At 44.4% G+C, this 12,194-nt stretch overlaps 1 protein-coding gene across 1 annotated transcript; it reads right to left on the bottom strand.

The window, feature by feature from the left end:
* Positions 1 to 922: 922 nt before the first annotated feature.
* LOC136775790 (basic proline-rich protein-like) lies at positions 923 to 8,340 on the bottom strand. The gene is made up of 3 exons (XM_066730864.1): positions 5,650 to 8,340; positions 4,414 to 5,068; positions 923 to 1,136 (listed from the first exon to the last, which is right to left on the bottom strand). The coding sequence occupies exons 1-3, from the start codon at positions 5,672 to 5,674 to the stop codon at positions 923 to 925; spliced, it is 894 nt and encodes a 297-aa protein (XP_066586961.1). The 5' UTR covers positions 5,675 to 8,340.
* Between the last annotated feature and the right edge of the window lie 3,854 nt (positions 8,341 to 12,194).

Here is a 12,194-nt window from a genome sequence, read left to right as displayed (position 1 = left end):
GAGCAGGGGGATAATTCCACGGCTAAATATCGGTAAAAATCAATACTATCTCTTTCCTCGGCGCCCAGGCAACACTGCTTAATAAAGCAGTCCATACGCATCTGATCTGTCAAAACACAGATTCGCTCCCTGCGCATATTCCTCATTTGTCCATTAATTCCTGCAAAATTTATCTTCCAGCAACTACCCTCTTCCTCCCATTTAACGCTCATGCACACTGGGTAGTAGTATTGATTCCTCGGTGTGCAAAAATTGTTATTAAAGTGCATGGATCGTAAAGAGAATCGGTGTACGGGAATAGAGCAAGATTGGCCATGACGGTGGGAGGCTCTTGATACTTGGCAAGTTTCTTTCCAGCAAGTTTTTAGAGGTCGTGAACTCCTTCGGAGCGGCCCGATTCTTCCGTGAATGCAGGGAAATAATAATTCTCTCTTTTCTTTCCTTCTTCGGAAGAATCCAAATAAGAAAGCCTAAAATATTCAACGGTAAGTAAACAAGTGTGCACGCTGAAAATTATCAGCGATAAATTCTGTCCATCCGAGACAGCGACTGACATATGGTTTCTCACAGCTCTTCTCTAAGTGTACTATAAATGATGTATGATTTTCATGCAACAGCGTTCTAACCAAAGCTGCATTAACCTACTCTGCGTTTCCGACTATTCTGCTATAATATACACCTCACGATGCATCACACTTATCGTTATCCTCAACAGTTTATTCTTCTTCCTCCTTTAATCAGTTTCATCTATCATCGAGCAAGGACCAACTGCTCGTGTTGGACCACGTTACGCAGCCTTCGACTTTTCGCATTGACAATTATTTTGCTCATCCATGGAGAGGGATTCCTTCCTCGCTTCTCTTCTGCCAGTTTATGCAGACTCGTGGGAAAGGTCAATGAACCTGGAAAAATGTTGAGGGAATCAGTCGATGATCATAGGAGTATCCAAATGATTAAATTTCAAGTCCCATCGAGCAGTGGGAAATTTATTGGAGTAAACTTTGCAGACTGTGTTGGAGCAAGAGAGCAAATCTTTATAGAGGACCAAATGATTTCGTGGTAATCCTTGAAAATCCAAAGCGAAAAAGGGAAGAAGCTCCAAGAGTGGTCCACCATGGAAATTAATACAAAGTCTTCTGGAACAATAATTATTTGAAATTGAATTCAACACCATGCAGGTAAACAGTAATTTATCGTGTATAGTCGTAACGCCAAAGTTGCAGTCACAATTAAAAACCGGTTTTCGAGGGAAAGAAGATTCCGAATGTCTGCTTATACCTGCATTTAAGCCCGAGTTTCTCCAGTAATACCCGACTGAATTCTACGAAGGGGGAAGCTGGCAACGATATACACCGAAGCAGAGATACCAGGAGACGAAACGTCCCCTCCTCCCTTTTCCAAAAATAGCCCCACTGGCAGCTAAAAAGTTAATGAAAATCATCCAAATTGTCCCTTCCACACCTTACATTCCTCCGTTACATGGACACTGATGAAAATAGCCTTTATCGATATCGCATGCGAAAGAGACCAACGGCGCATTTTCAAAGTGGCTTTTAATCCGAAGTTTCGAGAGTTTTAGCGAGATCAAGTTGAGACCAGCCAGAGTTTTCGAAGACGCTGCACACAGCCAGTGTGATCGGTTTGCGTGGAACCGTGGCTTGACCACGACCTGAGACAAACGGTGGGGAAATAAAAGGAAGCTTAAGGGGGGAATGCTGGAGAGGGAAGGAAAGAGGGGAGAGGAGAGCCGTGCACACCCTGAAGAAGAAGAACTCTTGGTTTGGTAGCCGTGGCACTAGACGCGAAAGTGTAAACGGAGGTGGCAGACGCACGAGCTGGGGATCACCCCGAGCCTCCCCCTCTCTGCTCTTCCACCATAGCCCCTCTCTCTCCTCCCACCGTTTTTCCCTTCCCAACCAAATCCCCCTCCCCCCTCTACACCATTCCACGCTCCCCACTCACTGCGCTTCCCCCGTGCCTCCCTCACTCCATACCCTACCCCACGCCTTCGCTATATACCGACTACCTCTTCTTCCTTCCAAGGAACTCTGGGAGGGGAACAAAACTCAAGAGCGGTTCTCAACAAACTTCTTGTTTTTCATCAACCTCCCAATCTCTTGCATTTCATTGGACAAGAAATGTTAACGATCGCCAATAAACGACATTAACGATTTTCCAAAGATTTTGCACGATTGATTCGTTAAAAGTCGATGAAGAAAATGATCTAATTATTGCAAAGTTGAGACAAGAGTTAACGCACTTTGGGTTTTTTAACTAATTAAAGATTCGATGGAGTTGCGAGGGATGATTTTCCACTTGCTCCACACCTTAAAAATCGATTGCTTTTGCTGGACTCGGTGACAGGTGGAAATCAATTTTATTTATCGCTGGAATTAGAAATTATAGAAGAGAATTTTTTGAATCGTGGAACGTAGAGAGTAGAATTCAGAGGAATCTTCAGGAAAGTTTAATCTGAGATGAAAAGCCAGGTAGTGCATAAAGTTTCCTCTGATGTATCAGAAATATTGCTGAAAGATGTCTCTGTCACTTTGCAATATTTTACCAAATACCACAATGTATTATTTCAGCGTCTCTCAATGGTGCTGCGAGAGAAACAATATTGAATAATATATAAAAATATATTTAAAGCAGAGAGCGAGATTAGGGAGAGAAAAGAGAAGAGTCAAGAGGGAGAAATTGTAGCATCGAAAGGGAAGGAGGTAAATGATGAAAGTGCGGTAAGCAGCAAGCAGAGCATAGGGAAATAATTTGCAGACAGCAGCAGCGTGAAGAGATATCGTGAAAAATTAAAATACAGGAAACATGAGAACCGTCGTGTTGCCCCTGTTCTCCCCCCTCTCCCCAGCCACCCCTAAAACTCCCACTCCTACCCCGAACTCCGCAGTACGGGGGGTGGATAGGAGGGTTTAGGCGGAAAAGGAGAGGGGGGATGGGTCCCGTACAACCCAGCACAAAACTCCACGTTACCCCATCGGTACAGTCCCGTTCAAAAGCTCTCTCTCTCGCAGGGAAATGCTTGTTTTATCTTGGCTGCTGCGGCGCTCCTCCTCCGCACCCTTCCCACACAAACGCACGCACACCAACCCTTCCCACCCCCTCAACGCCCACTCCCACCCCTTCAACAATACGCCCGTCGTTACAACCGGAAAAAGAAAGTCCACTTTATTCCCGCTAATTTATCTTGCTGCAATTTCTTCGCCCCTTAGACCCAGTAATGTCCCTAGGGAGAAGAAGGCACACGAGTGTTAACTAAGTTGTGACAGGTACACAATTATTCAACGTCCTGGAAATTATATAGTGTCGAGCGGCATTCGGCTTAATTAAAACCTGACAGGGATTAAAATTATTCCCGGTCTCCCAAACAATTCGACCATCCTTCTTTTCATGATCGATGCCTCTGATTGGACGTTCTCTCCGATACACTCTCATCGTCATCATCATCATCATCCTTGTCCCATGTGCAAATTCATATTGCAGCTAATAGCGCTTCGAGTATCTTTCTGTCTTACATTTGTCTCCGATGAACTATTCTCTTATTCTTCAGCGTGTCTCTAACAAATGCTCTCTGCAAGTAAAAAAATCTTATACAGGAAATTGAACTTTTCTTTTCTTTCTCAAACACTTACCTTGGTATTTTGAGACTGGCGTTCGGGTTTGCACGAAAGCTATTTTGAATAATGCGCTCCATTTTAGTCCTGCGATTGGAGGATGTTATGGGCCAAGTGGTTCTAGTCGCTTGTTACAAAACTATTCGAAAAACTGGCTCGAGCCATTTATGCGTGCGAACGGTGTATCGGGCATCCGTGCACACACTTGATATTTATTTGGAGGGGTATATGTATATATATATATATATGTACACTCGAGTCAACGTTTATAGCTATCTCTGTTTCGAAAGGAAGAATCGCTCGCTTTTGGCAGTTAACGAGATGTTTGTCTCGATGCAAGAATGACGCAAGACTTTCAAACGTATCTCGAGGGACGTAAATGCACTTGGTGGCTGAACAAGGGAATTATCAGTAAGAATGCAGACCAACCAGAAGACGAGTAATAAATAACACTGGCTACCTGTGGACTTTGCTATCTGAGAACGTCGATGTTGCAACAATGTAATATAACTCTCTCTCCCTTTCTCTCTCTTGCACCCTAATTTCATCCATATCAAAGCCTTTCGTTTGATACAAATATAATTTACACGTTGACCTACTGAGGGAACCAAGTTTCCTCGAAGAGTTTTTTAAACGGTAATAATAAACTTGAGCGCATTTTCTGGTGGAATTTGAAGGTTTTCAGTGACCAGTGACGATTGGTACTGGGTTTAAACCAGGATACGCGCGGTCATCTTTTGTATATAATTAATGAAAAGTTTAGTGAAAGATAAAAATTACTCACGCTTGATCCATCCGTTCAACGGCGCCAGCTGGTCCCATCATCGGATGCCCTGGACCCATCGGTCCTGCCATGGGATGGCCACCAGGTCCGAAAGGACTTCCTGGAGGCATGCCGTACTGCGGACCACCGAACGGCTGTCCAGGCGATGGGAAGTGAGGATTACCACCTCCCGGTGGTCCAACAAACGGTGGACCGGAAGAACCGGGTCGTCCGACGAATTGCGGAGGTCCTCCCGAGGGAGAACCGAAAGGACTGGGTCCGGGTCCGTTATAAGGAGGACCCGTACTGTTTGGTGGAGGTGGGAATCCGGTGGAATTTGGTGGTGGCCCTGGACCCGGCGTGGACGATCCACTAGGTGCAGGGGATGCCGTATATTGAGGTGTCGCGGAACCTGGCGGTGGTCCCTGATAAGGAGGCGCACCTGCTGGACTACCGGCACTCCCCGGAAACGACCCGGGACCTTGAAAACCCGCATTGCTTGGTGGTCCTCCTGTATTATTGTACGGACCAGACTGAGGACCTCCACCCTGACCAACGGAGTTCGGAGTAAAAGGTGAAGCCTCCGAACCCGGAGGTGGGCCCTTCCAGGAGGCAGGAGTCCCTGGATCCTCCAGCGTGGTGGTAGCTGCCAATGGCGTATTTAGGCGGCTACAACCTACAAATCCAACAAACCAATCATTAGATAAGCCTTAAACTCTCTTCGATGTGTCATTGGCAAACTCAATCTGAACATTATTTTATACTGCGTAATCTATATTGCATTCTTAACGATAAGTTATAGTCAAGTTTTGGTGAGGATATACTTTATATTCTATTTATAATTTATGTAGGTACGTTATAACACTCATGATTGGTTAGATAATAATAGGTATGTCTACAAAGTATTAAATGTGATTAATAAATTGAAATGCACAGCAAAACATTCTTTATAACAGTTACGCTAACTTTGACTTTTGACAGTAATAAACGTATAAAATGCTATATTTACTTTTATAAAAGTAATACTGATCTATAGACTAAGCCATGTATTTTATTTATCTTGCAAAATATTTAAACCTTAACAGATTCACATCTTTACTGTAAACTTTGTAGTCAACGGAATGCAATGTTACATGTAAACAAATGTGTCTACGAAGGATTCATGTGCATTCAAGAGTAATTTATTGCTTCGAAATGTTAAACAAGCTCATAGAAGTGAAAAGCCTCACTGATGTAATAGAGCTTAAAAGAAATTACCATTATTTGTCCCATTGGCCTTCATTGTTCCTCAAGCAGTTTGGTCACTCCATAGCACCGATCACCCACCGTAGTAGGAATCAGTATTTGGTGTGATAATTATTTGTCCTGATAGGTCTCTATGGATGAAATAGAAAAGCCTGCAGCTTGAAACACACTGACACTTGTATATAAAAGAGTAGCTGAATGATTACACTGGTTTAAGGTTATGTACCGGTAACCTAACCTATAACAGCACTGAAACACGACTCGCCAATTTCACAAGAGTACGCGTGACCGAAGCACATCGAGCATGCGAAAGAAACTCGTTTAAAAGTCAAAATTCACTAAAAGTAGGCACAATAGTTAAGGGAAAATCGTGAAAGCTTGCGGCAACAAGATGCTCCTCTCTAGTCGCGTTGCCGGCATTTTCGACGCAATTTTTCTTGCCTCTCAGGATGTTTCCCTCTTCTTCGGGTTTAAATCCGGACGCGCACCCACCATTAGGCGCGTGCACAGGTCCGACATCACGCTAATCTTCATTCATCCTCGCGTCACATTGCAAAAAGATTCCCATTCTCGATGCTCCAAACACGAATGACTCGGTGCGAGAGAGAGAGAGGGAGATAGAGATAGAGATAGATAGAAAGAGAGAGAGAGAGAGAGAGAGAGAGAGAGAGAGAGGATTTGTGGGAAAGAGAGAAAGATAGAGTGGAAAAGCGAGAGAAAAAGAGAAAGCGAAAGAGAGCAACGGAGAAAGAAGAAGCAAGCGCGAATAAACACCACCGGAGTCAACAGACGACCTTTGCAGGGACGTACACTCTTACGGGCCTCTAGTTGCAGTTTTGATTTTCTCCCCACACGTATAAATTCTTCTTATGACAATTTTACTTCGATCAATCAACCCTCGATTTTCACGTAGCTTTTCACACTTTGCACCAAAGCACACTAAAACAAATATTTTTCTATATGTTAAAACTGACGATAGCGAGTCGATATGTTGAAAAAGAACGTTCGTACCATTCAACCGTGTTGAGCTTTTTAACGTAGTATGCGTAAGGGAGAAATATTGTTTTATAGAGAATTTAATTTGTAACAATTTTTAAATAAGATCAATAAATATATACTTTTATGAAGCAATGGTAGAGTCTACAAATTTTTTGCTTATTTTTAACAAGTAGCCGAGCAACGGGACTGAATATTTGTCGCAAATGGTTAAAAAATTAATTGTATAACCCACGTATACACGCACGTGCGCCAGTGGCGTAGCAATTGACTTAAGCATGAGGTTTGCTCGCCAGCAGAAAGTCCTGCTGGGAGCCACGTGCCAAAAAGCTTTCTAATCGCTCAACTGTCAACTGGATTTTTTTCTAGGACGACGAGAGTAATTGCAGCAGCGCGAACGAGTGGCGAAAAGCGCAGCCATTTTTAAAAAGTTCGTTTCATTGGCTGGCACATCACTGGACACCCCACCCAAATAGCGCACAGCACGCGGTGCCGGCACTTTCTTACACTCGATTTTATCTAAAATTACAACAAAACACTCAAGAGCAAATCCAACCGCTCGTCATTGTACACGAGTGTTCCTGTCAAACCCTGGAAAGGGTGAAAATAGACGTCCCCACTTTGTAGAATAAGCTTTGATTGTCGGCTGTACTCGAGAAATTCTTATGGTAACTTTGTCGTATCGATTTTTCGTTAACGCGCTGGCTTCCACGTAACAACTCCACTTTTTTCCTCGCAATGGAGAATCCAGCCAGTCCCTGGCTCTCGCTCTACCACCTCCCCGCCACTCCCAAAACTGTCAACAATTTTTTCTATGAGGTGAGGTTAGGTTGATTTTTCACTTTCGCGTCAAAAACTCTAACACCAAAAACAAAGTATCACAAGTCACTGTTTTATATGCGGTATTGCAGAGACTGTCGCACCGAACGAAACAGCGCAAAGATACAAAAGCGCCGTTGAATTAATCCTTACTGATGGAAGTTGTTGGCGAGCGTAGCAATTTCCGATCGATTAATCAAGAGAGGAAACTTTGGCAACGCGGTGTCGCCTGTTGCATGCGAGTAACTCTGTTCTCTTCCTGTACGTGTCAACGTCATCACTCGCCGATGAAATTTGCCAAACGTAAAAACCGGATACTCGCAGACGACTGGAGAAACGCTGAGAAAAAGTGCGTCATCACCGCCAGCGATAACAAACGTTATAAAAGGATGAAGCTGAATAATGGCGATAATAATAATAGTAATAATAAGAAGAGTGTCGAAGAACGAAAAGAGACGGAGAGAAAACAGCGGTTATTCCCAGTGGCGCCGAACGAGTTTCTCGTCCAGGAGACTTCCTCTTTCGCCGCTTTACTGCTGCTTCACTCGCTTTACTTCCTTTAGCCGTTTGCTCGTGCAGGCCAAATGCTCGCCTGCTCGCTTGCTCGTGCGCGTGGAAATTAGAGCGCGTCGCACTCCTTCTTTCACGTTCACATTCACATTCACCTTTACGTTTACGTTTTTACGTTTACGTTTACGTTCACGGTCGCGAGTCGATCAACTCTCCCCTCCCCACTCCTACCATTCCGCTCTACCCCCCTTTTCTCACTACATCCTATAGAACATATTTCCAGCTAACCTCCAAACAGTATTTGTTATTGTGGATTTCACCGGAAAGCCAGTAGAGCTTTGTTGATACTGAAGAGAGAGACAGAGTGCTGGTGTAGCGACGGAGAGAGCGCGCAAAATGGCCCGAGGTGGAGCTCGGGGAAAGCTGGAACGAGAAGGAACGGCGTATTTTGCGGGAGGATGCACTTGAACGGAGTGTCTTTCTCGGGGCGAAACGTCATAGGCGTCGCGGACTGCTGATGGTAGCTAGCAGACACGTGGTGTGGTGTTAGCAAGGATGAAAGGTGGCTACGGCCCTGAGCTGCACCCCCTTTACCGAGGTGAGGGAAACAAGGAGTCGTGGGGGTGGATCGGTGAACCAGTAGGTGGGGGAGTGAAATGGAAGGGAGAGGGTGAAGGGGGGTACGCGAGCGAGAGAAGGGGAAGGAGAGAACGTAGTAACTCTTTTGCACGAGGTTTGCACTTTTCCAGGAGAAAAAAAAAATTGGCAGGGGTTTCTCGCTTTGCACAAAACGAGGAGGCCAGCGTTTGCTCGATGGATAATAACTGGCTGTATATATATATATATATATATATATGTGCGGTCCTTCTGCAGGATTGAAGATTGAAGACCCGGCTGCTCGAAGAGGACCGTTAGAACGGTAGTAGCGGAAGGCAAAGCGTGAGAGTCTGATGGTGGGGGAAGGCGCAGGGAGGGGAGTGGGGGGATAGAGAGATTTTTCGCGCGTACAGTGGCGCGGCGGCCGGCACATTTTTTCTCGCTGGCCGCTTCAAAGTCTCCCGTCGCGGGGGACTCAACACTCGCCGGTTGACAGTGTCACCCTAAAAATCAATAAGGGGTTCACCCTCGGCCCTACCCCCCTCCCTCCTCTTCCTGCCTCCTCTCACTACTCTCACCTCCTCCTCTCTTTAACTCTCGTGCTCTGCCGCCCCTCCCCTCCCCCTACGCCCCTCTTTTACTCAGTTACCTAAGCCCCGCGCGCCCCTTCGTTCCAGGAACGTAGCAGGGGGCTCTTTCGGGCTCCGGAGGCTATGGTGACTGGACTCATCGTCATTTTATTATATAGCCAACGGAAGCAATCCTCCTAATCTCTCTACTCTCTAAAACTTTTAGTCTTTGAAAACTCCTCCTCTTTCTTCTACAATTATTTTGTAAATAAACCATTAAATTTTTAGGGCTCTTGGTAAACCTCTAGAATCTTAAATTTTATTTTTATTCTATACAAAATTTAGAATTTTTGCATAATTTTCTAAATTGTAAAATATTATACGTATATATTTCACGGAAGCAAGTGGCGTAATGTTGTGGTAGCTTGTTCCTCCACGAGTCTCTCGAATGGAAATCTTCTGTCACGAAAACTGAACCGACCTACCTCACTGGAAATTACCTTCCAAGAATGAAATCATCACGAAATTCGATTTCAATTCTCACAAAGCTCTGCTGATATTGTCAAAGAAAATTTGTCAATTTTCTTTCACCGAGAATGTCGAGTTTGGTCATGTTGGAGATTGAAAGTGTGTTGGTGTGAGCGGTCCGGGTTTCTCGGGCCGTCTCGCACTCCCCACTTTGGCACAACGCCGCCAAATGGCCGACTTGCGGAGCATTTCTCGCTGTTTAATTTTGCCTGTAATGTATACATATAAGCTCGCGCGAGTCGCGCCAGTTCGGCTACTCGATCATTCGAAGCTAGGACAAGCTCCTAAATATCTTTTTCATTATCCAGTGCTCTTAGCACTATCATACTTACCTCACGATTTCGGAACCTGGTTACTTTAAATTTTGAATTATCCCATCTGCGTATACCACTGTAGTTTCGCAGTCTTTCTTATTCCTATCCTTCACTTCTTGAATTCCTTTTTTTTTTTGGAAGCCATACCGGGTCAAATATCAGAAATAAAATTTTTTCAGTATTATTATTTTCTAATACAAATTATATTTTGGTCTATAACATGCTCAAACGCACGTAATCGGAACATATATGACAGTGGTACGACCTTATCAGTGCAAACTCAAATTGTCTATTCAAAAATTCAAGAATAAATGTGCAAAAAAATATTGAAAAAATATCTCTACGGTATCACAGGATATTCAATGACCAGTTGCACGAATACTCGAAACAGACTGAAGTGCGAGGTGCAACATATAATATGTTACTACGATGTATCAAAAGTTGCTAAATATATATAATAGGACATATTTCAGTACGTTTATCAACCTTCACTTTGCTTTGAAGAAATTGAAATATGCGATACAAAGATGTATTTGACTTTTCGAGTCCCTTTGATTGAAGAAAAATCTCGTCAGGTTTTCTTTTCGAATCGATCTCGGAGCCATGCATATATATATATATATATATGTATATATAAAGAAAAATGTATTCGACTTTATTACTCTCTGCACTCGAGATTGCTTAATTATGCGTTATACATTTTCCATTTGGAAATTCCGCAGAGATAATTTTACGTGGTGAATTACGCGCGAGGATACCGCGCATTCCTTCACGATTTTCAGCGGCGACCTGCGACCCCTTCGGCGAGGGGAAATCTTGGACTTGGACTACCGGTGGTATTCGAGTTTCGTGTGGTAAATAATTCAAGGTCGCGGTCGCTAGGCGAGTCACATTGACTCGTACGTGATCTCTTCCCTCCTTTTTTAAATCCCTCTTTGTCTTCCCTCTTGGTTCTTACTGACAAGTCTGCGCCCGCTCCTCAACGAGGGATTCGTTTTTGCTCCGTCCGTCAGCAGACGCAGCAGTACACACGACATCCTGATGTCTATCTGGAGCGCTCGTGCCGAGCGTGAAGCTGCGACTCGATAACCCGCGATCCGGGGTCAGACCCTGTAGCACCGCGGAGCCTGTAGCCTCTGGCTCCTCCCCCTCCTCCTTAAATTCCTCCTACCCGAGAGAAGGCGCTCCCATCTGCGACGATTGATATATACCGTAGTGTCACGACCTCAGTTTTCGATAAACAGCGAAAATTAGTCTTTTTCCAGTTGATATTTCTGTTTAGTCTAATATTTTATTCCAATTGATACCGATATACTCAGCGATATACGCGTAGACACTTAAATGACCGATCGTATATTCTACAAATTATCAAAGCAATTAATTATACCGTTAAAACTCCGGATCGTTTGGTCAAGCACAGTTGTTAAGTGATTTGTCGAAGAATTTTTTGCCGTTGCGCTAATTTGACGTGTAACTGATTGAATAAATGAGGAAACGTTGATTTTATAGTAGCGTAATATTGGGCAAAGTGAGTGTGCGCGTGGTAAACCACAATGACAGTTGCGGACAATTCGTAGTGCAGGAATGAACAGCGTGTGTAGAGATTTTAGTGGCGAGGGCGAGCAATTCCGGATCGGATGGAAGTAGATGGAAGGTTTGTGTGGAAGGATGGAAGAGAACGGAATCGGCCGGTGTTGCAGATTGCTGGATTGGTGGGGATGAGGTAATAGAGAAGGATAAAGATAGAAGGGGTGAAGGAAGAGTGGCCGGAGCGCGACGTGGATTGCCATGACATGGCGTAGTGCGGCGTGGTTAAGCGTGGAATGACGCGGTTCGGTCTGAAGCCCTATGGTGGCGCACGTGCTAGCAGCGCTCACCGCGGATTTCCTCCTGTACTTTTCGTCGCCACAGTCGCAGCCGCAGCCATCGAGCCATCTAGCCAACCAACCAACCAACCAACTAACCAAACGACTCGAGCACTGAAAGACCCTGTCCAACCCTATCCGACCCGATCCCCAAGGAAATATCCCCTTGGCCTTAGCCTTATAGCTTTACCCTTACCCTTTAGACTTGGCCGCCAATGCGGTTCACTGATATTACGATAACTTTCATTCATACAAACTTCCCAAGAAATCTCGACCTTCGACAAACTTTCAAATATCAATTTTGGGAACAAGATCCTTCTAAATAAACTTTAACGTTTCTCTTTTTTACCCTTACGAAT

The sequence above is a fragment of the Prorops nasuta genome, unplaced genomic scaffold (assembly GCF_024137725.1).
Source record: "Prorops nasuta isolate Cenicafe-Biocafe unplaced genomic scaffold, Cenicafe_Pnas_1.2 PNAS00008, whole genome shotgun sequence".
Lineage (NCBI taxonomy): Eukaryota > Metazoa > Arthropoda > Insecta > Hymenoptera > Bethylidae > Prorops > Prorops nasuta.
Note: the sequence above shows the minus strand (reverse complement) of the source record. Positions and strands in the feature narration are given on the sequence as shown.